This window comes from Tasmannia lanceolata, unplaced genomic scaffold (genome assembly GCF_043159265.1).
Source record: "Tasmannia lanceolata isolate RefF3 unplaced genomic scaffold, GAP_Taslan_0.1 ptg000013l, whole genome shotgun sequence".
In the NCBI taxonomy this organism is placed as follows: domain Eukaryota; kingdom Viridiplantae; phylum Streptophyta; class Magnoliopsida; order Canellales; family Winteraceae; genus Tasmannia; species Tasmannia lanceolata.
The window spans coordinates 992,798-1,018,417 of record NW_027518690.1 but is presented as its reverse complement, the minus strand read 5'-3'; the positions used below and the strand labels follow the sequence as shown (position 1 = coordinate 1,018,417).

Here is a 25,620-nt window from a genome sequence, read left to right as displayed (position 1 = left end):
CCTTTGTTCTTAATGTGTTTTCTCTTCCATAATTATCACCAGGGATAATAAAAGCCATTATGACAATTTTAATGTTGTAAATTACATAATCATCAAGCTTCTGTTACACTTGTATAATACTCATAGAATATTGTTGTGTGCACCTTTACTCAAAAGACAAAAATATTGTTGTTTGCAATATTCTCCTTGCATGTCACCTGCTTCAAACATAACAATCCAGAGTTCATACTTGCTAGCTGCTCTTTTATAGAAATGATTTAGTGCTCTAGTTCTATTTTTCTTATTTAGTGCTAGAATAATACATGGGGGTATAACTTTTTTTTATTGCTAGTCTTAATAGGTTATTTTTTGAATTTTAGTACTTGTTCGAGCATTAGTTGATAGATTATTTAAGCATGTTTAGTATTTGTTTGGGCATTAGTTATAATTTCTGGACTTTATTGTAATTTTACTTTTTTTTGGAAAGTGGGAGTTAAGTAGATAAGTTTTGTCTAAATATAATTGTCCTTTTCCTTTCTTTATATACCATTTATTATGGATTCCTATAGGGTTCATTGCTTTATTGGAAATTTAGTATTTTGTGTTATCTATGTTGCTTATGGTATTGTTCACCTTGCATCCTAAGAAAATGAAGGCTTTAAGACGACCTTAGATGTTACTTGTCCATGATTTTGGCTAACACCATTTTTTCTTAGGACCATGAGAAAGCTGGGAGACACGGAGAAACAATTAATATATTTTCAATTGCTTCCGGACACTTGTAAGTTCTCTCTCTCTCTCTCTCTCTCTCTCTCTCTCTCTCTCTCTCTCTCTCTCTCTCTCTCTCCGATATACATACATACATATATTTCATATCTTTCAGTCTGCATGGACTTATATGTTAGCCCTGTGTATTTGCTGGCAACATAAGTACAAGTGGGGTACGCTATTCTACCAATCCAAAACCATTCATCTTCTATGCCCTACAATGGACGGACCTTAAACTCAATATCCCTGAATTCTATAATACTTACCACCCTATTGTGGATATTATGATGCTTTTATTTTTTTTGAGCTATATACTATTACAATTCACAGGGGTTAGGACTTATGATCGTTCTATAGAAAAGATTTTGGGGTAATGGCCTATGCACACTAGTGACCAACAAACAAATGGTTAACAAGTTATCACTGGTGTAATGTTGGTTGCCTTTTCTTTTCTATGGATAAATAAAGTGGGACCATATAGTTTCTCTATATTATATATATGTATATATAGAGAGAGATCAAATCCTTGGTAGATTTTTTCTCACTGACCAATATATCTCTATCTAATCGCGATGCCTATTAATCCAATGGAAGTATGTCAACAGCCTCAAGTCAGTCATATTGAACGTTGACAAAAAAAATATTCTAGCTGATGAATGACTTCCAAATTATCCCCTAAAATGATTATATTGTCAACGAAGATAAGAGGGATAGTATTCCTATTGTACCACATATGGTAAATAGAGAATACCAGGAGGTACTTTCCTAAAAGCTATAGCCCACTTTAGCTGTTTGAAACTTGTCAAACCCTGCACAAGGTGCTTACCAATCCATAAAGAGATTTCTTAAGCTTGCACACTAAGAATGATTGTGAAAGAAGTGAAATATCATGAATTGTCATATACATTGTTCCTTGGACTCCGTTCAGTTGCTTTCCTTGGGTAGGACAACCTGAGGAAATGACAGTGTGAGAAGAGAGGGGAATAAAAGAAAACAAAAAGAAAAGAGAAAGAGAAAAACTAGTTTCTGTTTTCGGTATAAAGGAAAGAACTAGAGGGGCGGCGGAGGGCAGTGGGCGGCAAGAGAGGGCGGATGCCATAGGCTTGAGGGGGTGATTTTGATATGTTTTCTTTGATTTGGGCTTTACCTATGGAGGTTTTACTCTATTTTTAATGAACATTGAGTTGGATTTGTCTTTTCTTCTTGATTAGTCCTATTCTACTTGACTTTGTAACTTGGAAGGCAGATTCTTAACATCAAATTGTGTCTTCACTTCCATAATGCATCAACTAGTCATATGATATAAGATGTCCTCCTCTTATAATCGCCGTTGCAAGTCATTCAAACGGTACTCTCCCCATGGTTTTGACCGTAGGATATTAATTACTGGTTGAAACTTAGTTTTCACCATTTAAAGGGAAAAAACATGTTTGTCAATTTTGATTTTCTATCCAAAAGAACCATCCATGTATAGCTGGAAAAAATCGTCTATTAATGTGACCAAGTAGTGATAACCTTGAAGTCATGAAACTCTCGTTGTACCCCATACATACTATGTGCTTGTGAAAAGCGCATGGGAAAAGGCAACTGAGTACTCACCAAATGATTATGAATAACAGTGATAAAAATTTACTCATGAAGAATCAAATTTGTTCTAATTATGCCAAAATGTAACAATGATTAATCTGAACTCTGTTGATGTCATAACTGTCTTTCTGCATATATCACAAACTATGCTGTAATTGAAAATCAACTTAATAATGAGTGAGTAAATATACTAAGGAAAGTGTAACCCCCTATCAAATTCATGGAAACAAAGTCATGTCTACCCGCACAACTTATACATTACCCAACCATTAGAAGAAGGTAAGACAAAACAGTTATTTTCTGATAATTGCCCGATTGAACATAAATTCGCAGATAAATAAACATTGTTTAGAGTTGATTGGATGGAATACAAAGAGAGTAAACAAAATCCGTAAGAGTTCACTATTTTCATTGACAATTTTTGATGACCAGTGTACTGCTAAAGAGTAGAAAGTTCCTTAAGCACTTTAATCGTATGATTAGAGGTTGCAGAATCTGAACACCATAATTTCGAAGGGAGTAAACTAGGAAACAGCCTGAGTTAGCTAGAATTCTAGTGGATGGAAAAGTTGTCGAAATGGCACTCGATAGACCTGCTACAATGGTCTCCTGAATCATCTTCTGGATGATATCAAAAGAGTGATAAGTTGCAGTTGTTGTGGGGTCTGAGCTCATAGAATTAGTAGCCATAGATGCTTACTGAACTCAGTGACCACGTCCTGGAGGAGGCCCTTGAACGCCACCTCCGCGAATACCATTAAAAACATTCTATGATGATATAACCAGATCATCAACAATAAAAGCAAGTGTTCCTCTTCTTATAGTTTGATGCTATGTGCCTGAACTCCTTATACTTGCAGCATTGAGCTCCGCTCAAATGTCGTTGTCTTTGCCTGCACTTGTAACTCTGGGCAAAAAATACTAATCCTGAGAGGAGGGATGACCAGCATCAATCGTCATCTGAGTGTGTATTCGTCTCTACCTCAAGTAGCTTAGACATGTCTGATTGAAAATTCGGAAGCTTTCTGATGTAAAATTTAAGCTCTGATACTACTTTGATGCTAACCTAGGGTTTGTGGGTTCTTTGGAGAACTCTTAGGAGCATAAAATTGCCAAACTTTTAATTAACCAATGTCACAAAACCCAATCAGATTAAACATCTTGAAATTAAATTAAATCTCAGATTTGGTTTCACAAAAATGTTTAATTTAAAGATAATTCGTCAAGAAGTTAATTTAATCCAAGTCTCAAAAACCGTCTATAGGGATATCCTCCTTTAGTTTTTATAAGGCTGAGGGCTTTTAAATGGTACATACTTATTAAAAATAGCATGTCCACGCTTACTAAAAATAGTAAGTTTATACTTTGTATCGGTGATGTCTGGGCCTTGGTGATATGGATAGGACATACTGAGGGCTTTTAAACGGTTCGTACTTATTGAAAATAGCATGTCCACGCTTGCTAAAAATAGTAAGTTTATACTTTGCATCGGTGATGTCTGGGCCTTGGTGATATGGATAGGACGTACAGATAAGTTAATAAATACCAAAAAATGAAAGTAAATCTTAGCTAAAAAAATAAAATAAAACATACCTAGAATGACTCATGAAATTGAATGAAAAATAGTCCTCAAGTGGGTATGTTTTCATCATAATTAGGAGGTTCTATAAGAGGTGTTAGAGCGAATGAAAAAAAGGAGGTATGTTTACACACTTGAAACATTTGAAAGTATCACTATGTGGTTTGGGTCTTAGAAGAGCTTGAACCGTGTTCATCTCACCTAGAGTTGGTCTTGTGGTACAACTCTTAGGAGTAAGAGTGGGGTTCAAACGATTAGCCATGGGAACCCTAATATCTGAACTAGTGAGGGATCGGTCAATGTCCTTTCATCTTGCCTTGCCTTGCATAGGCGGGTAGACTGGGCGTGTATTCCTAGTAGGCATGGCATCCCTAGGAGCCTTAAGCCCAAGATGTTTGTTAATGCGATTCAATATTACTTTAATTTCAGCTATCATGTATGAGTCTTGATCCAACATAGATTGGGTGCGTTGTTCTCATGCCCATCGGGGTTAAACTCATCTTTGCCCCTTGTGTAGAGTGTTGACCCAATAAGCCATTGTTGGAAGTGGATAACTCGACTTGTAAGATAACCCTATGGACTTTGGAAAGATATTAAGGCCTCTAAACATAAATAAAACGACATAATACTGAGTAACTAATACCACGTTTTTTTACCATTAAAAAAAAAAAAAACTAATACCACATTTTAAAAAAAAATCCTAAGTAACTAATACCTAAATAAACTAGGACCAGATCCTACGTCTAAAAGATACCATAACAATAAAAATTGACTAGTCTACTCTCTAATGGGAATTTAAACAAACACTGGGTATGCTCTAGATGAGCGACATAGGACCTACAGTTGATGTGAATCTAGCTCTGATACCACTTTGTTGTTAATCAAATCTAGATCTGACACCAAATTTATGCAAATCATATGCTCTGATCCCACTTTGGTGCAAACTTAGGGTTCACAGGCTCTTTGGAGAGCTCTGTTTTTTTATAGGCAAAACAATTTTCTTATGACTGCGACGAAATTTGTAGATGCGCTCCGGCAATGTGTGCTTTTCCCATTAGAAACTCTTTGGAGTACGTAGAAGCGTAAAGTTGCTAAACTTTTAATTAACACCAGTGTCACCAAACCAAATCAAATTAAACATTCAGAAATGAAATCAAAATTTTCACAAAAATGTTTCCTTGAAAGATAATTTATGGAGTTAATTCAATCCAAACAAATTTGCAATAATTAGATCACACCAAATGAAATCAGACGTATATAAATTGGGCAGCAATGTGATGATCAAGTCTACGATCTAAAATAATAAGAGGAGAAAATAAAACTAAGGCCCAACGTCAAGCTAGGTAGGTGATGTAAATAAAGGGTTATGGTGAATGGATAGCTGATCAATGTTGATAATAGCAAATAGGGTCACTAAAAGCAGGGTAAATAAAGGGACAGATCTTACCATTGATGCATACCTCAACCTTAGGTACCATGGAGGAGTGCCCAAGTGATGGAGGGATGAGCGTAAATGGAAGGAAGTAATGGAAGACTGTAGTAGAAAACGAGAATTCAAGCTAGGAAGAAACATAATGTGCTCAAGGTTAACTTTAATGGGAGTTTGCCAAGTAATTTGGAGCCTCCCTCAATAGGAGTGTCAAACCATATGAAGGTATTTGAGATGGTTTTCCTGGGCTCGGTAGGAATTTATGATTCCAAAGTGGTGAAGGCTGAACTCACTTGAGAAGGTGAAGGTTTAAGAACTTTTGTTTTTCAGAAACTTGGTAGAAGATTTCTGGTATAAGCATATTGATTAAGCGATTGCTCGGGCATTTAAGAAGAGCGGTAACGATAAAGGTTGGATCCCATTCTAAATGAAAATTTGGCTAATTAGTGATTTAAGTTTTTCATGCTATGCATGTAGCTACGAGCAAGGTTTTAAATTTCGGTTTCGAGGTAATTTCGGTCCTATCTGAAACCAAAATTTTAGCTGAAATCCCGAAAGTTTGGGAGAAATTTGGTAACAGGTGCTCGAAATGTCGTTTTTGGGGCCGAAATTTCTGTAATTTAGGCTGAAATTTTGTAAAGGAGTAAAAAATTAATATTTAATCTTAAATTTCACCTAAATTTCTGAAATTTCGACCGAAATTTGGTATGGTTCGGGAATTTTGGTTTCGGAATGTTTCAGTTTCGGTGTTGATTTCGGTTGAAATTTAAAACCTTGGCTATGAGTTAATGTTTTCTTTATCCAGAAGGTGGTTTTCTGTATTGGGAAATCATTGCACTCTTGAAATTTTCATTTCATCCTTTTCTGTAAAGAATTCTTTTTCTTTGGAATATTAAAAAAGAACGACAAAGAAGAAATCTTAAATCATCTACCTTGTGGCGGCATATCATCTTTTTTACTATGATGTCTGTTTTTTTTTTTTTCCTACTGCTTCTATTGTGAAACCTAATATTTATGGCCCTTCCATTCTCAACTCTATTCAACTCAACAAAGCCTTTGTCCCAAACTAATTGGGGTCGGCTAAATGAATCATTTAGAAAAAATTCATAAAGAAGGTAGAAGGAATCTACCCGGTTCTAATCCTCGTTCTAGTTGGGTTCTTCTACGTGGATAATTTTCTTCCATTCTATCCTATCCAAGGTCATGTTCTCTGTTATGTTCCTAGATATCAAGTCTTTCCTCACTCTTTCTACCCAAGTTGTTTTCGGTCTGCCCCTACCTCTTTTTACTCCATCAATTTGGCACAAGTGGCCTCTTCTCACCGGAGCATCCAAAGGCCTACGTTGGATATGTCCAAACCATCTTAAGCGGTGCTCTCTCATCTTCGCCTCAATTGGAGCCACCCCCACCTTTTTACGAATGTCTTAATTTTTAATTCTATCTAGCCTTGTGTGGCCGCACATCCATCTAAGCATTCACATCTCCGCTACACTCATCTTATGCACATGCTGCTTCTTGGTGGCCCACATTCTGAGCCGTACAGCATGGCTAGCCTCACAACTGTCTTATAAAACTTTCCCTTCAACTTGGTAGGGATTTTACGGGCGCTCATATTTATGGCCCTACCATTCAAAAATAATAATAATTTATGGCTCTATTAGCAAGGGAGTCTTATGATATGAATTTTCCTGAATAATTTTTTTGCAGATATGAGCGCTTTCTCAAAATCATGATTTTGAGTGTCCTCAAGAACACAAATCGACCAGTAAAGTTCTGGTTCATTAAGAACTATCTTTCTCCGCAGTTTAAGGTGTGGTCTTCCGTATCTTTCGTTTATTTTTTTATTCATTCCAATAATGCATAGAGCATCTGATGGGCTGAATGACCTGACTTTCAATTTTTCATCCAGGATGTTATACCACACATGGCACAAGAATATGGATTTGAGTATGAGCTCATTACCTACAAGTGGCCTACCTGGCTACATAAGCAAAAAGAGAAGCAACGGATTATTTGGGCATATAAGATCTTGTTTCTTGATGTTATTTTTCCACTTTCCTTGGAAAAGGTACTTTATCACTGCTTTGTATGTTTTTCAAAGCTTATTATCTCATATTTTCCTGTCTCCTTTAATTTGATGTGTCTCAACCATTACAAATTGTCTCCATGGATTGAAATTTCGGGCCGAAATTTTGGATTTCGGCCAGAACCGACACCGAAAGTACATGAATCTGAAATTTCTGCAAAATTTCCACCGAAATCCAAGATTTCCACTGAAATTTCTGAAATTTCCGCCAAAATCTTGTAAAATACCGTTTTTTTTTCTTCGAAAATTTACATGATTTCGGCCTAAACCAAAAAAATTCGGTTTCGGCAAACTGACATTTAAAACCTTGGTTGTGCCCCTTTCACATGCGTTATAGAATTCCATGTTCTTTACTTTCTCAAATGGTATTTGTCCGCAGGTTATATTTGTTGATGCAGATCAGGTGGTGAGGACAGACATGGGGGAACTCTATGATATGGATATAAAAGGGAGACCTCTTGCGTATACACCTTTCTGTGACAACAATAAGGATATGGATGGCTATCGATTTTGGAGACAAGTTATTCCTCTTCGATTTCTTAATTTTCATTTTCTTTGGGTATTCATAGATTTTTTTTTGTTTTCTGTTTTTTGAGCATTGCTGCTGTCTTTTTAATCTCCATTATTATTTTTGTTTAAAAGGGTTTCTGGAAGGATCATTTACGGGGAAGGCCATATCATATAAGGTATGGTTCCACTTTTCCATCTTATATTAAATAGTAATTTGGTGAACTTTTTGGTATACGAGTCCAATGTCCCTTACATGGCATGCTTCCTACAGTGCTTTGTATGTTGTCGATTTGGCGAAATTCCGTCAAACTGCGGCAGGGGATAATTTAAGGGTATTTTATGAGACTCTCAGCAAGGACCCAAACAGTCTCTCCAATCTTGATCAGGTAAGTGTCTTTTCTGCTAATTGACTTAATTGATACTTTTCTTCCGGCCTTACCCATGATTATTAAAGAACTGATGACATTTATGAAGAATGATAATTGTCTAAGGCTAGGGCATCTTTTTGAGAAAGATGACTTTGGCATCTTGGATTAATAAAACCGATCTGTGACTGCATGGTACTCTTTATGTGAAATAAACATAGGGCATAAAGGGGCTCTGTTTGGATCCAGGTGGAAAATTCCAGGGTCTATTAGGTTTGCAGTTTTCTACAAATAAGGAGAAGAAAGTGCAAAAATAATTATTTAAGAATGACTATAGTAATGAACTATCTTTTAGTCCATTCTTATTAATGTACCAATTCAATTTTCCTTCAATTGAAACCAATCGTTTATAATTACTTGTCAATTGTCATATTTTCAGGATCTTCCAAACTACGCTCAGCATACAGTACCCATATTTTCGCTCCCCCAAGAATGGCTCTGGTGCGAGTCTTGGTGCGGGAATGCTACAAAGCATAAGGCAAAAACTATTGATCTCTGTAACAATCCCATGACAAAGGAACCCAAACTTCAGGTAGTTCTAACGTCCAAGCTTTTCAATTATGCCCCTTACTCTCCTTACCAATCCTTACATCTATATTGATTCTTTCTTTTTCATCTCCTCTCAGGGTGCTAGGAGAATAATTTCAGAGTGGCCAGATCTTGATTCAGAGGCAAGACAGTTCACCGCTAAAATTTTACATGAAGAAATTGAAATTTCAGAGGTAGTTCTAACCCCTAACCAAACAGATAATTCGATAGAAGACTTAGAATCCCGGTCAGAGTTGTGATGGGGAATATAGGGCCTTTGATGAAGTGATACAATGTGAATTGAATTCTACGCCAAGCAGCTCCATTTTTTAAGCCTAACAAGGCAATTTAGCTAGATATTTTAGTAAATTAAAGAGGGAAGTTGCAGGAAGGGATACTTTAAAGCTCCTGGGGTCTATAAGAGGTTCCTGTAGATGATTTTTCTGCTGAATAAATCATATTTTTATATTATTATTTACACTTTTTTTATTTATTATTATTTCCTTTTCTCAAGAATTTGTAAAGACTAACTATCAGGTGAGCTTTGTAGCTTCTACCAAGATGTTCAGAATCCCCAAATGCATGTAATCCAAACAGCATGGATGTTTTGATATGTAATGAGAATGACTATAATACCTGAAATTCTTGAAATATTTTCTCTATGCTTTTTATTAACTCAGATATGTAGATTTTGTCATTGGAATCAATCATAATGACCCACCTTTGGGCCCGGACAGGGACATGTTTGTGTAATCGAGACCGTTGATCTGATAGACCACAATGAGGCAACTTTCATTGTCTTTGTCCCATGCTGAAGACATCCCACGCACGTAGAGCATTAAGGCCGACAAAGACTCCAAGTATGGCTCGTAATAATCTATCTTCCGGGGCATACGATGATTCTTTTGCTCCGGAAAATGGAATTCGGCAAATATTTTCTTACATGGAGTCATATTATATGTGAGGAATTATTCAATTCGTTCTTTTTTCTCTGACCGAGGGTCAGAACTTAATCACTTTAGGGATTCCGACGATTTGCTTAATCGATACAAATTGTAACCCGGATCTCGCAGAGAAACAAATTCAATTTATTTGTTTTCATGGGATGGGATGGATGGAAAAAAACTCTCATGTAAGGCCTTGGCCTTGTTCGTTTCGGATTTTGTGAATTGATTTTGAGTCCAAAATTGATAATTGGACTTAAAAAATCAGTTCTCAAGGTTCGAAGTGAGCATGGCCTAACAGTTTAGGCATTGATTATAATATTGAGTCCAATGATAAGTTTTGGATACAAAATCAATTCTCAGAATCGAAAACGAACCAGCCTAACAATTAAGTTTGTGTTCGGTCAAATGCTCGTTTTCATCATTCATAACCTAGGAATCCAACCATACAAATGAAAGCCCGGCATAAGAAGTATAATTTGAAACAATGTTAGACGTCTGTTTTGTTATAACGTAGAGGCAATGAGGAAAGATGGAAACTGAGGACCAGCCAGGTAAAAAACAAGCGAAATCCCTGAGAAGGAGATGAGGACGGGTGAGTGGAAATGGATACCATTGCTGGCCCTAAAAAGGAAGGCGAGGAAATGTAAGCCGCAATTTTTTGCCTACTGCCTTTCAAGAGAACAGGGACTTTTTTTTTAAAAGGTTGGGTTTAAGAAAGACAGATAAAAGACACCCAATCCCTGCATTTATCAGATAGAAAGAGGGAGAGAAAAAAAACAATGCTGAAATTGGTTCTTCTGCATCTCTCCCAAGAATCAGTTTTGGACTGAGAATCAATTCTCAAAATACAAACCAAACAGGGCCTGATCCTTCTGAATTGCAGCAAAAGGTAGGGAATCAAAACAAGTCCCCCAGCCATGGCTTCCTAAATCTAGAGGTACCTATTTATTTCCTGTTTGTCAGAGGATTAGGTTGTACATCCCCAACATTGCTAATCAAATTCCACTATGAAATTTAACAGTAAATTACATATTATAACACATTCAAACGTGAAATGATCAGTTTCCATAAAATAACTCGAGCAAAACTTAGTACTAACAAAACAGCAAACACGAAACCTAAATTTACTAGAATACTTATCCCCCTCTCATACTAGTCATGATACATATGCCAACTAGTAAGTCTGTAATTTCTTTTTCTCTTCTGCTTTTCCCCAACTAAAGTCTTATTAGTTTTCAGAAAAAGCACGCAAGTTAGTATATAGGGAAGTTAGGATCCACATCTTGAGCCCAAGATTCCAATCCCCCAATGATATCTTGGGCTGAAGTTAAACCCATCTTGTGAAGGTACTGAACAGCCCTCTGAGAATCATTACCTCTTCTACAGATGGCATAGATCATTGGTTTTTGGCCAGAACCCAAAGTCGTATTTTCTTCCTCTTTCTTCAAGGCTGAATGGATCTCTGGCAACCTATGCTCCAAACTGGAAAGTGGGATGTTCAAGGACTTGGGCAGGGCAGCAATCTCGAAGTGGTGCGATGGCCGCACGTCTACTATAACATGTGCTTCCCCATTAACAACTCGCGCTTTGTACTCAGTACTGCTAATTCTGGCACTCTCTGGAAGTAGGTTTAGCTTCGCACGAGTCTGCATTCAGTTAAGACTAAAAGTATTAACTTCCAAAGAGCTCTACAATCCATTCCTCATCAATACAAGGAACACAGTTTAGGATATAATATTGAAACAGGAAAAACTAGAAGAGTGAACTAGAATCATAAGTCAAATAAAAAAAACAAAAGATGACTGATGAAGTAAAACATTTCTGGTAACTTGCAACCATACCATGGCCATGGATTGGAATTTCGGTGTTTGGGCCTCACACGAAACGAAATTTCGGTTTTGGTGAAAATCTTATAATTTCGTCCAAACTTTTTAAATTTTGGTTTCGGTTTTAAATTTCAGTCCCGGCCGAAATCTGAAATTTCGGTATTTCGGCCGAAATTTAAAACCATGACCATGACGGCTGAGAGTAATTAGCTTTCCAAAAAACTGATTATTGATTCGGAACATGGCTCTTATGAGAAACCTTAAATACAGAAATTTCAGCCACCTCACATGTGCTTCAAGTATAGAGAAGTGCAGTAACCATACTTATCCCTTTTTTCACTGTAAAGTGGCCAAGTGGCTTGTAATTATCTGTTAAAAAGTAATCCTGGAAATTCCAAACGAAAGAACTGAGGCTATGCTACAAAGTTCAGGCAAAATTTACAAGGAAATTTTAAGAAAAGCTATGATCGGAAATGTTGGTTTCCCTCCATCTTGCGCATATTCTCCCCTATTGTTCCAGGCACAGAACCTGCTTGTGGAAATGCCCTATTGGCATTTCAGCTCCTCTATATGGAACCTCCTTTGGAGAGGGCTCCGCCAGTGCCTGAGGAGTTCCCAGCACGTTGGCCCCTCAGCTCCACGCTCCAAATTCCCCCTCCTCTTGTCACAAAGGGTGACCACTGCCCAGGAAATCCAGCCCCCTCTCGCTCCTTCGTAGCGTCTGTCACTAAGAAAGTGTATCTTTCCAAGTGCTCCCTTGGAGTGAAGACACCAAGGACGACTTTTAATTGGAGAATCTGCTATCTACTTCAACGATGAAGATATTCATAAAGGTTCCACTCGTTCCAGAAATCTCTAATTGCAAAATGTTCGTATGGAAGGCCTCCTATGCTCACGGTAAAGGAGACTCAAGTCTAATCTATTTCTTTTTGAGAATCCAGTGATTACTGTGATGGATAAGAGAGACAGAGACACCTTACTAATCCGCCTTTGCAATGATGAGGATTTCATGGATGTGAAAATTCAAGGATTCTTGCTCCGTTTCCTCAGGTGGACGCCCTATCACCCCTGTTTCGATAACTCTCCCAGGCCTCCCTCACTTCTGCTACAACGAGGTTTTCCTTGTCTCAGTGGGCAGAGCAATAGGATGACTTTTAAAGATTGATGGCCCCACGCTTCTTGGGACATGCACAGATGCAGCTAGGCTGTGTAAATCAAGGTAAATTCCTCATTCTCATAGGTGCTCCAAAGTCTAGTTCTGTAACCATAACCAAAACCTGGGTAGAGGTTGGTAGAAAGAAGATATATGCTGCTGATGCAGCTCCTAGTAATACCAGAATTCAGACCAATGCTCCTACAAACCTGCAGCATTCAGGATCAGAGGAAAAACAGGTAATGATCGTTGGATCAGACAGTTTTTCCAGGCCCTAATGTTCATTTTTATATCCCAAATCATCTTACCTCCATCTCCACCAAGCTTCCTTCACCCCATCATGGGTTAAGCAGCTTGAAATTTCAGGAACCTTAAGCCAAATATTGTCAAATATAAAAACGCCCGCTACAAACACGATGCCATCAGTATCCAAGATGATTGGGTAGTGATCAGATGTTTTCTCAGAAGAAAAACTTGGGACACTCCCAAGAAGTGTCCTTCCAAGCCTCTGCTCACAAAAAACCTGTCCAATCAGCACAGAACTGGAGAGGCCCTTTTATTGGACCACATGAATCTCAAGCTCCTATTTGAAAAATCCACCAACTCATTCTTGTTCACAAACTCATTAAAGTGCCTTATGATTGTCACCATTCTTTGCCTACCAACTTTCTCATGCATAAATCTTATGGTACTAAATCCCCTCCCAAACACCACTGATGGTGTGACCGTGCCTTAGTAGCATCAAATTTTGACCATAACCTGCTTCTCTCCATGGGATTCATGGGACCATCGACTGAAGTGACAGTCCAAACGGATTTATCAATCACATTTTGTAATAACCTTTTTAATTCTGTAGGTACAGGTACATTTTTTCTATCCAAGACATTTACATCGAAGCCCGCCCCTAAAGCTCTACCCATTTCCACAATATCTATCCTTCTCCTCATCCATACATTTATATTTTTGCAATGCATTCTTGCATATTTGTATCAATGGCAATTCAGATATGTACTCCCATTAAGGGACTCTAGTGAAACTTTACAACGACAAGATGCTTAACCTTGAATTTAAAAAAATGCCTAATCCGAAGTATCACTGAGGTTTCACTTCTTAAAATTATGGCATATAGTGGCAAACTCTAACGTACATACACCAAAAAAATGTTTCTAAATTTTATGTGGATTTTCATGCATATTAAATCAAGAAACTCCCATTCCCCCAACATCACCTTTCGTAAAGGTTTACGAAAAAGATAGCAAATTGATGTAGGCTACGGGTGCCCTTGAGTGCGGCCCCGCCTAGAATAAACCCGAAAGGGACGTCTTCGATCACCATCACAGATGTTAGATAAAAGAAACTATAACTAGTGTAACAAGAAGCTTACTTCATAAAGATTTTTTGTTTTTGAATGATTACTTCATAGAGATGTTATACAATCTTTATCACCTGAATAATGTACTATTAATGCTAGAAAAACATCAAGTGCAAGAAATTCCACCACCATTTGCAGTTAAGAATCAAAGATGGAGAGTAATAGAAAAGAGGAATACCGTAGTTGATATTGGAGACTGAGTGAACTTTTCATAATCAAAATCTCTAAACAGTTCGGGTGTCAACGCCGGTTTTTCTCCACAGACGTCACAGTGCAAAGATCTCCCTCTAATTTTAACCTAGGCAAAATGATAATGTTTTAGCAGCAATTCACTTTACATTGAATCTGAAAGTAAAAAAGGTTGATTATAGGACTCCATTAAAACAAGAACCAACCAATACTTTATTAAGCGAACACAATTCGAAAAGCTACTATAAGATTCAGATTGAACTGCGTTTTAGTAGCTAGAAGTGCACCCCACAATCAATTTACAAATTGTGAATGGTATAATTTCCCATGAATTATATACATATATCGATAAATATATAGAGAGAGGGAGAGAAAATGAATAAGACAAAATCTGCTGAAATGTGAGCATGTGTGGCTGTTTGGAGGGGAAATCCTCTCTTTTTCCCTCAAAAAGGGGTTTTTTTCAGGTTAGGACAGTAGAAAACTTGATTTCACGGTTGTTTATAAGAAAGATGTTACCTAGAAATTAGAATATGTATCTTTTTAGACATTAGGGTTTCTACTAGGTGTTGTTTGGACTTTCCTTTTCCTTCTTTTAGAAGCATTCTTAAAGTCTCTTTGTGTATCCTGCAGCTTCTTTTTAGACATTAGGGTTTCTAGTAGGTATTTTTTGAGAGTTTCCTTTTTCTTCGTTTAGAAACATTCTTAATGTCTCTTCGCGTATCTGTTTTCTCCATCTGTTCTGTTATAGAAATGTTATCTGAATACGGATGTATGTTTTACCCATAGACTGAAAAAGACAGTAACTTGAGAATCTTATGTGATATGTTTTGAACAAATCCCAAATCCCAATGCTTCTTTTTAGACAGTAGGGCTTCTAGTAGGGTTTGTTTTAAAAAAAAAATGAGGTTATCTAGTAGGTGTTGTTTGGAGTTTCCTTTTCCTTCTTTTAGAAACATTCTTAAAGTCTCTTTTGAGCGATGGTGTAAGATGATGTACAATGCATTACAGGGGAACCTTTTTGTACTTCTATAGTTGATATCAAGACAGTGTACTCTCTGTCCATGGAATTATTATGTAGTAAATATACACAATTGTACTTATATCCATTCATATTTGAATTTGAAGTGCAGGATTCTCACGAATGTGGCAGAATTTAATATTCACGTTTCCTGTTGAAGGTTTTAGAGTTCATAGTCTACCTCTCATAAAAACATAGAATTATGTTATAATACTAAGTTACTAACTCATCAGTCACCAGCCTACTCAAATTCTCACTGATAGGACCAACAAAGGCTTCTTTATCAATGTTTCTCACCTGGGATCATATAATGCACTTCCAAATAATTTCGGTTCTCATATTTAGTTTCTAAATTTTCAGCAGACAATGAGAAGTGAAAATCTGATGTTTAAGAACTTGAGCATGCAGTAAAATAAACAATTAAGAGAACAGGTCTCCAAACATAAAGAAACAAGAAACTTACAATACGTATCCGTGCAGATAACGCATCAAAAAGAAGCATCCGTCTCGAGAGAGGTTCACCAATGGCAGTTGCAATCTTTATAGCCTCTAAAGCTTGGAGGCAACCAATCACTCCAGGAACTAGAAAGTGGAATAGATAATAAATAAAATAACTACACCGTAAAAAGAAAAAAAGGATTTCTGTCTTGGATTCCAAGCTAGTAATTTAGATTTCATGTCTAGAAAACCCCTAGTCTCAGCGACTTACCAACTCCAAGAACTCCACTGTCAGAACATCTCTGACATGCAGTTGTAGGTGGTGGCACCGGGAATAGACATCGATAGCATGGACCTCCATTATGATTGTAAACAGTGAGCTGCCAGCACAAATTTGTTGATTAAATTATATTAGGGGCAATTCATAACAATATTAAAATCTGAATTTGGCAATGCATTCCTCATATCAGATGATGAAAAACCTGTAAGCTAAAAATTAATGTAAAAAGGAATTAGCAATTCCAAAAGAACAACTGGAAAGCAACTCATCTCTAAGAATCCTTTGTGATTTACAATAGATGGAAAGTGTACCTGCCCTTCCAATCCCAATGCCGCACCAGATACAAGAGGCTGCAGAGACAAAGATAAAAGAGGCCAGAGAATTACATGCCATCTTTGGGAACTCAAATCAGAACTTTTTCTTTCCAAGTTATAAATTTGGAGGCAGAAAGTAAGAACTAAAATGGGCCATATTGATTTTATGAGTAGGCAAAAAGAAGGTGATAACTCCATCGCTCCAATAATAACACAATTACGACAGATGTAGCCTATATTACTTAAAGAAAAAAAACTAGCATATAGTTAGAAGCAATGCGGGAGTGGAAGGTATTTAAAATTATGTTGCATATATAGATCGAGAGAAATAACAACTACTTTATTGCGGGAGAAAATATACCAAAAGAGAGGGTACAAGATGATGTCAATGAATGAAGGAGGAAAAGAATCAACCACAAATGCTGATACTCCATTCTACCCAATCAAGTGCTTTAGTAACTAGAGTATCCACCAAGGCATTAGCGCTATGAAATACGTGAGAAAAGCTGAAAAAATATCCGTACTCAAGTTAAGGATCTCATAATCTAATTTGTTAACTGCCAAGGCTCAATCTTAATGTCAGTGCTGTGACGTTCAACCTGAATGCTTCTATTAAATCTACCATAATAACATAAAGACTGACAAAAAGGAAGCAAGTCCCGCTTTGTAAGATCCACAATAAGAACAGGTTCAGAGTAAACTATGATGACTTTGCCCACGTCATTAGCGAAGAACTCCTCCTGTCTTAATGGGCGCCAAATTACCTTGAGAGCTTCCACGAAAATTTATCTTGAGCGATTTTGAAGGGGGTGATAACAGGCTCACAAAACTTTATCCACCTAAGGAAAATCAAAAGCAATCTCCTTCAATTTCAGAGATAAGTCTCCACATATGCACACATTTCGTTTGTAGATAAAACTAATTTGAATGATAAATCTAACTTAATAACATTGTCAATATCCAAGGCGTAACCTTACTGTTGAGAATGCAAATATTCATTTCCTTCCATAAAGCCCAAAAAACCACAATTAGAGAAATTCTCTAAAGGATTTTTCCTTGTCATTGAAGAACCCTCTGGCCCAGTTACTGAGCAGATCCAAAACTGAAGCCTGAAACTCTGAGGACACACCAACAAAAACGAAAATAAATCACACATTTACCACCACCTGGCAATGGATGAATAGATGATTTCTCGATTCCCCTGCTTCCCCAAAGAAGGAACACATATTTGTGCCATGATTTTATGGGTGCACATATTGAAAGCAAAAAATGAAAACTGTTACTATTTTTTTGTTTTTGAAATGGCTATGAAAAGTGTCACTACTTTCATCCATCTTGGTGGTATAATCCTTGTGACACTTTCCTGTGAAATAATATTAAAGAAGAATTTGATTATTTAATAGTTGGTCTCCCAACCAGTGGACTGTTGGGCTTTAACAATCTAGTCGGCTGCAGGCTTGAATCAAAAGGCGAAGCCTGTCAATATGAACCATGAACTGTTCTAATAAAATATTTTTATATTGAAATAATTCCAGGTGCACTGTTTGTATTTACAATGTAACAATTTACGAGCACGCTACAAGAGGAAGAGGATTCTATAAGAACATAACCTATAGATTGAAAAAAAGGAAAAGAAGAGTGCAACACCCAGTCTACTTAGAGGGTCACCATCCTAGTACTTTCCATGCCCAAGTCTGGAGTTCTGATGGGATCTGGGGCATTTGTGCAATTTGACCTTGTAGATGGTTAAAACATTTTGTTCTAGATTGACAAATGGTTTCCCCCTCTTTGTGAGATTTCTGAACCTTTTAGTGCCCTTAATCCTAATGCTATGGTCTCAGATTATGTACACCATGTGACCTTCAGGTGGTAATGAATCCTTTCATTGGGTAGGGAGCTTTGTCTAGGTCTTGGATCAATCTTAAATCTTTTGCATTCACGCATGGGTATAAAGACTAGCATATATATTTATTGGACCAAACATTGTTTCTCAGTGAAGTCTTTCTATAAAGATGATAATTCTCCACATGAAATTCCCCACATTATCCACTATAAGGATCAAGAAAACTTCACAATGATCTAATGATCTATCTTTCAAATTTGATAATCAGAATTCTATATAGGTTCTTGCTAGAAATTCCTTTACAAAATAATGTCAAGTCTTCCTCATAAAAAACCATGAGTCCTCTACTTCTGAGATAAAGTCGTCTTCACAAAAAACCATATGCATTAGACAGTATACTTGTAAATTATATACATCGTGCATTTGTGTCATTCATTCACATCAGAGGATGCTAGCCATTTTAAAGGTAATGAAAAAATGTGAACAATCACCATCCATGTGAATGAATGACACAAATGCACGATGTATATAATTGCAAGTATACTGTCTAATGCATGTGGTTTTTTGTGAAGACGACTTTATCTCAGAAGTAGTGCTTCCATGAGTAGTGCTTCCATTCCTAGATAGAATGGATGCACGATGATGTTACATGCCTAGATTCCTGCAGATTTCATGGCTGTGATTCTTTTAATTGTATTCCAGAGTGAGTGTTGCTCCCATAATTAACATCAACATTAGAGACTTGCGCAAAAACTTGCCTTAAGTGCGCTTATTATGTAGTACGAAACAATAGTATTGGGTTGTTTCCTTGATATGATTTTTTTTTTTGAAGAGGAATATGAATTTTTCTGTATTCGTTTTATCAGTGGAGAAGTCTGATTCCCCATGGATTATCTATCATAAAGTAACAGAATATGGGACATAAAAAATCAAGAAACAAGGAATATCAAGCATGATTTGTATAGCTCTTCTACGTAAACTCAAAGTGCCTCAGAGCACATATACCCAACAGAGGTGCCAGTTGAAATAACACCTGGACACTCTGTGCCACAAAGTAGAAAAGTGAACTAATTTTCATTAGCAGAGTAACCTTTAATTTTTAAGATTATTAGAAATGACTTCGAAATATTGAATGGTTTAGGAGACAAAATTTTAAATCTGTTAAGCACACAAGACTGGAAAACCAGCATCAATCTACCTACCCTGTAACGGAAACCAACTTCCAATTTTTTTGCCTAAATTGTAAAGTATCTATATAAAGCGAGCAGGTAAATGAAAGTGTTTACCTTTCCCAACAAAACACAGCAGTCGTTAATCATGTACCGGCTTGGAACGTTGTCTGTTGCATCAATCACAACGTCATATCTGAAAAAATGCTAGTAGCCTTGGAAAGCATAAAGTTTTTGCAGATCAAAAGATGCACACACAGGGTATCCCCACGCCAATATTTAGGGAGGGATTATGCCAAACGGATGCACGCAATCACCCGTAAACCACGTATATCGGGTAAGCCCAGGGGGGTTCGAACTCGCGTCAATGGGGAGCATACCCATGACTTTAAGCCCAAGAGCCACTCCCGTACGTGTTATCAAAAGACAAATATGGCTATGAAGGGAGTATTGTGGGTCGCAATTTTATAAATTGTTATGAAGGATACTTGCTCAAAATGTTCAAAGCATTGCCTGCCTGCAAGGCTTCTCTGTGCTCCACTATCTGAATTGTGGAGTTTATCCTGAAGTTAAATAACATGATAAGGTTGTAGTCACAAGAGAAAAATAAAAATAAAGGTACCAAGAAACCCTTATCCATCAAGAAAGATGCAATTAACCTATGGTTTTAACAATAATATACATTGGACACAACTTGAGGTCTGGGTTTTTTCTTTTTTCTTTTTTTTTGGGGAGGGGGGAAGAGAAGGACAACTTGAGCTCTGATATATTTCATATTTTCACGGAACAAGCTAGATGGTGCAGAAAAAGATTACTACATACGCACAACAAGCAGCAGCAGCAGATTTCACTTTTGACTGCCCAATGTATGCCTCAGTGTGAATAATCTGATCAAAAGTCAGTAACATATGTCACTATAACTGAATAGAACAACAGAAATAAATGGAAAAAATTAAACAGAACACAGAGAAGATAATGGAAACTAAACTATCAAAGAAAACTTTAACTAGTAAAAATGCGTGGTTAGTTGTCACTTTCGAGTGCCTAATGTATGCCTCAGTGTGAATAGTCTCTCTCTGCCTTAATCTTCTAAAGGAATATCGAAAATTTTCATTTTGTTAGTTAGGTCCCGTCTGTTTGCAATTCTAGGAGGTGAAATGAAGCAATGCAAAGTGGGTCCGCGTGGAGTGGAAGCGAAATGGAGTGGGAAATGGGAAGTTTGTTGTCAAAATACGAAGAAAGTGAATTAGAGTGAAGGTTGGGATGTCATTATCAAAACAAGGGAGATTTTCCATGGAATGGGGTGTCATTAGCAAAACAAGGGTCCAAGTGAATTAGAGTGAAGGTTGGGATGTCATTATCAAAACAAGGGAGATTTTCCATGGAATGGGGTGTCATTAGCAAAACAAGGGTCCAACTGGGTGTCACTATCAAAATAAGGTGGTCTTCGACATTCTTTTGTGGGAAATTACATTTCTCACTTTGCTAGAGCGGAAAGTGCAGGGAGCAAAATTTATTCCCACATAGGCAGACAAGGGAATGCCAGAGACATTCCCAAGATACAACTACATGCAAAAAATGCTTGGAAAATAGATTTTTTACGGCTTTCCGTCAGTCTTCCATAGCAAGAACACAACTAATGAGGCCTTGGGAAAAAATTATGAAGGAAAAATGAAAAAAAAGAATCCATAATCTTGATCCTCTTACGTCAATCAGAAGGCTCTTGATCTTTGTCTCTAGAACAAGCTTTCACTTGTTTTTTTCCATGAAAAAGAAGATGGAAGAAGAAAAAAAAAATCATATTATTTCCCTCTTACGTCAACCGGTAGGCCCATAATCTTTATCTCTAATAGGTCTTTTCCTCAATTGTAATGCTTGGGAAATCTTTATTTTATATTTTCCTTCAAATTAATTTTTTCCTTTCTATCAAACTCATGCATTGGATGGGACGGCTCTGATTATCTACATCTACAAGGGGGCCAACGACATGGCGACTGGGTTAGTCAGAATGTAGACCTACACCATCTTTGTATTTGGGATTCCCCCCTTGGAGTGCGGCCATACTGAAGTATAATAAGTAGAAATAGTGATTAAAAACTCAGACTTGGACTCAGAGAGTCGACTCGGGCGAATCAATTATAGGCATGGTCAACTTTTAATTACCTCGCGTGAGTCAAAGGAGTTTCTGATTGACTCGGTAGGGCCAAACTCAGATGAGAACTCGGCAAAAATAAAACTGAGTTGACTCTTGTGAGTACAAAACTGAAACCAGAATAGCAAGGAAGATTCTTAAGTGTTACTTCAAACCAATTGACGGTGCTTGCATCTTGGGCGATAGGGTAGGTTCTTTTGGTCTTCATCCCTTTTGCCGTGATTTGGACTCTTTGGAAAGAAAAGACAGCTTTGACAAGGTTTTAAATTTCGGTTTCAGAGGTAATTTCGGGGGTAACTGAAACCGAAATTTTAGCCGAAATCCCGAAATTCGGTAAAGGCGCTCGAAATGTCGTCTTTTTGGGCCGAAAATTTCTGCCGAAATTATCGGTAATTTCAGCTGAAATTCTGTAAAGGAATAAAAAATTAATATTTTTTCAAAAATTTCGGTTTCGGAACGTTTCGGTTTCGGTCCTCACTGAAATCCGAAATTTCGGATTTTGGCCGAAATTTAAAACCTTGATCTTTGAGGATTCAGTCATTTCTTTTAGGCGGATTTTATGGGAGATCAACATCCACTGGTATGTTGGGGCAATATTTGATCGTGCAAATCTTGTACATTTCTCCCTTTTTCAATAAATTTTCTTATCCATTTCAAAATAAAACAATGAATATCACAATAAATCAAAGATCAGTTACCAGTCAAGGCAAGCAAGTCATAATTCATTGAATAAGTGCATCCAGAACCAAAATTAGAATTGACATGTATAAATTACACACATACCTGCCGATGTAGATTATTAAGCTCAACAACATCATGATCAACAAAGCCTAAGCAGCCTGAGACAATAAAATTCAAGAATCATTATTTGGAATTTTAGATTAAAAATTAAGTACCAGAGTCCACAATAAGAGGCATACTTTTGCAAATAAAATACATATTAATCAGTCTAACTGAATGACACAAGCTAAAATCCCGAAATTGAACTACAGCATTCTGATTAATAATGAATTAATAATAAAGAATGCTTAATCACAAAGCTCTTGAGATTACAAAATAACAAAGCTCCCTTGGTTTTACTAATGACCAGCAAAGTTTATTAGCAAAACATCACGAATGGCGCATTCAGTTAGTCAAAATGGGCAGTGAAAGTAATTTAGAACACTTAATAAAAAGGCAAAAAGCTTAGTTTCTAAGACGATTAGAAAGAAAAAATAGAAGCAAATTCCCACAAAAGGCTTGAGTTTCAATTTGTATGAATAACTCCAGGGTTTCTTTATGAGTTAAAGACATTACCAACACCACAAGCTGCAAGATATAATGCAGCAGGTGAGCCCAAACCTCCAGCTCCAACCACCAAAATGGAAGACTTCAAGAGACTGGACTGCCCTACAACCAAACAAACAAGAGAAAATGGTCATTAATTTGAAATTTGCAAGTAAAGAATAATGATAATAACATAGTAAAATTAAAGGTATAAAATTGAAAACAACAAAGAATGATTTAGGATGAATGCATAGAAATCAGTAATGGATAGAACTAAAATCAATATGAATACAATGAAGAAACAAAACCCAATAAACTCCCCCTAAACACAATAGGATTTTTAGGGCATTCGTTGCAAAAATTCAACTTCCTAATTTTTTTTGAATGATTTCAACTTCCTAAGTTAATTAATGAACTTATGTATTTAACCAAGTTTATTTATTTATAATTTAGAGCTGATATTCCTAAGTTAATTAATGAACTTACCTACTTAACCCAGTTTATCTATTTATGATTTAGAGCTGATAATTACAGTATCAAATACAGGTCTAGTTGTCAACTACCAGCTACCGAAAAAATGATAAATTTTTTCATGTTCCCATACAGAATAGAACTGAAATCAGTATTAATACAATGAAGAAACAAAACCCAATAAACCCCACTAAATAAGACAAAATTTTTAGGGCACAGGCAATAACAGAGAGTGAAAAAGTACAGAAAAACAAATAAACAAACAAACAAACCTTGAACTCCAAATGAAGGAAGCAAGAGGTGGCGACTGTATCTGTGTATCATATCGGGAGTCAAGCCATGTGCTAAATCCCCATTAGGGTTAGGGTTTTCTTCTGGAGAATTAGGGTTTCTCTTTTTTGCAACCATCTCACTCAATTGGGCCTCAAGAACAGATATACGATTCTCTATCTCGTTCTTTTCAGTTTTCAGTTTCTCAATCTCTCTGATAATATCAGACGCGTCTCCCCCATTGATCGTCATTCTCTTTCTAGTTATATAATGCTATGATCAAAATCAATCTGAAAATTTTAAGAAGAGAACAACTGATTGGGATTTTTTTTTCCTGTTTTGCAGAGTCAAGAATTATAACCAGAGCTTCGAATGGTGGAATGCTCGGAGAAAGAAGGTAAAACCCTGGCTCTTTATTCGGTGGAAATAAGTGAGATGACGAAAATACCCCTCTGGTAGGGTGCAGCTCGGGTCAGGCTGGCCCAACCCGAGATAACATTCCCCCAACCCTAACCCAAGCTTATTTGGGTGATCCAAACCATTCATTTTTAAGGCCCTCTCATAAATAGGGTGTCCACAAAAAATTAGATTCATAGGATCATTCTAACCATTCGAACTGTGAAGGCAGAAAATTGACTAATTTGTGAAGGTTTAAAAGACATCCATTTTACCTCCACAAATCATACGGTTGGGATATGAGAAAACGGTTCCTACACATATGTGTAGAGAGTTCTCTACACACTAGCTTAAAATACAATGGGGCCCACATTGTTTGGGTGATCCAAGCCATCCATTTTAAAGGCCCTCACATAGACAGGGTGTCTACAAAAAATCAGATCCATAGGATCATCCCAACCGTATGATTTGTGGAGGTAAAATGGATGTCTTTAAACCTTCACAATTTTTTGCTTCCACAGTTCGAATGGTTAGGATGATCCTATGAATCTAATTTTGTGTGGACACCCTATCTATGAGAGGGCCTTAAAAATGAATGGTTTGGATCACCCAAATAATGTGGCCGGATCACCCAAATAATGTGGCCCCCACTGTATTTTAAGCTAGTGTGTAGATAACTTATCTACACATATGTGTAGGAACTGTTCTCTCTCTCTCTCTCTCTCTCTCTCTCTCTCTATATATATATATATATATATATATATATATATATAGAGAGAGAGAGAGAGAGAGAGAGAGACAGAGAGAGAGACAGAGAGAGGGAGAGGGTGTCCACAAAAAATCAGCTCCACAGGATCATCTCACCTTATTTGGGTGATGTAAAGCATTCATTTGAGGGGCCCACCTTATTTGGGTGATGTAAAGCATTCATTTGAGGGGCCCAGACATAGAGAGGGTGTCCAAAAAAAATCAGCTCCACAGGATCATCCCAACCCTACTATTTGTGGTGCTTAAAATGATGAGGAAAGTGTGTGTGTGTGTCACTAAAGATACCTAATCAACAATAGGGAGGTCTTACCCACGCAGACCCGGCAAAATTGAACCCGTACCCGCATGTACACCCGGCCCGTTGCAAGATTTGCGGGTACGGGTACAAATATTTTTACCTGTCAAAAATATACCAACACCCGGTCCGCACCCGTGACCAGTAGGTGGGTCTGGGTCGGGTCTTATTGCCCATGGGTTACCGGTCAAAAGTAAAAACTAGGGTTAATTCATTTTCAACTTTTCATTCTTCATTTTCAACTTTTCAACTCCACAGCCACGGTGTGTTCGGCAACTATTCTTTCACGGGATTTTCCCCTTTTTTGGGGGGTGGAGAATGACGAAAGCCAAAAAAAATCTCAAAAATCATGTTCAGCTGCGTGACCCGCTAAGGTCCGTTTCCAAAATTTCTGCTACTTTGTCGACTAAAAAATATGCTTCCTCAGAGTGATAAATAACCGTTTCTAAAATTTCTCGTCACTCCGTTTCCGCCCGATTCTTTAGGCAAGAATGAGAAGTGTCGCCGATCATGCCTGAAACCTCTCAACCTTCGCCGACCTCAAGATTGTCTTCTCCAA

The 25,620-nt window shown here is 37.2% G+C and overlaps 2 protein-coding genes across 5 annotated transcripts in view; one reads left to right on the top strand and one right to left on the bottom strand.

The window, feature by feature from the left end:
* The window catches only part of EBS1 (EMS-MUTAGENIZED BRI1 SUPPRESSOR 1), a 65,264-nt gene extending 55,731 nt beyond the window's left edge, over positions 1–9,533 (top strand). For all 4 annotated transcript variants that reach the window (XM_077393622.1, XM_077393620.1, XM_077393621.1 and 1 more), the window contains exons 30-37: positions 696–760; positions 7,050–7,152; positions 7,252–7,410; positions 7,808–7,948; positions 8,071–8,114; positions 8,210–8,324; positions 8,743–8,895; positions 8,990–9,533. In XM_077393622.1, coding sequence (XP_077249737.1) covers positions 696–760; positions 7,050–7,152; positions 7,252–7,410; positions 7,808–7,948; positions 8,071–8,114; positions 8,210–8,324; positions 8,743–8,895; positions 8,990–9,151 — 942 coding nt within the window. In that variant the 3' untranslated portion in view covers positions 9,152–9,533. The remainder of the gene's footprint in view (positions 1–695; positions 761–7,049; positions 7,153–7,251; positions 7,411–7,807; positions 7,949–8,070; positions 8,115–8,209; positions 8,325–8,742; positions 8,896–8,989) is intronic.
* Positions 9,534–10,826: 1,293 nt separating this feature from the next.
* Positions 10,827–24,005, bottom strand: CNX5 (co-factor for nitrate, reductase and xanthine dehydrogenase 5). The gene is made up of 11 exons (XM_077393618.1): positions 23,605–24,005; positions 22,892–22,984; positions 22,379–22,434; positions 20,266–20,330; positions 19,932–20,006; positions 19,561–19,639; positions 16,429–16,467; positions 16,109–16,217; positions 15,863–15,981; positions 14,368–14,487; positions 10,827–11,484 (listed from the first exon to the last, which is right to left on the bottom strand). The coding sequence occupies exons 1-11, from the start codon at positions 23,852–23,854 to the stop codon at positions 11,092–11,094; spliced, it is 1,398 nt and encodes a 465-aa protein (XP_077249733.1). The 5' UTR covers positions 23,855–24,005; the 3' UTR covers positions 10,827–11,091.
* Between the last annotated feature and the right edge of the window lie 1,615 nt (positions 24,006–25,620).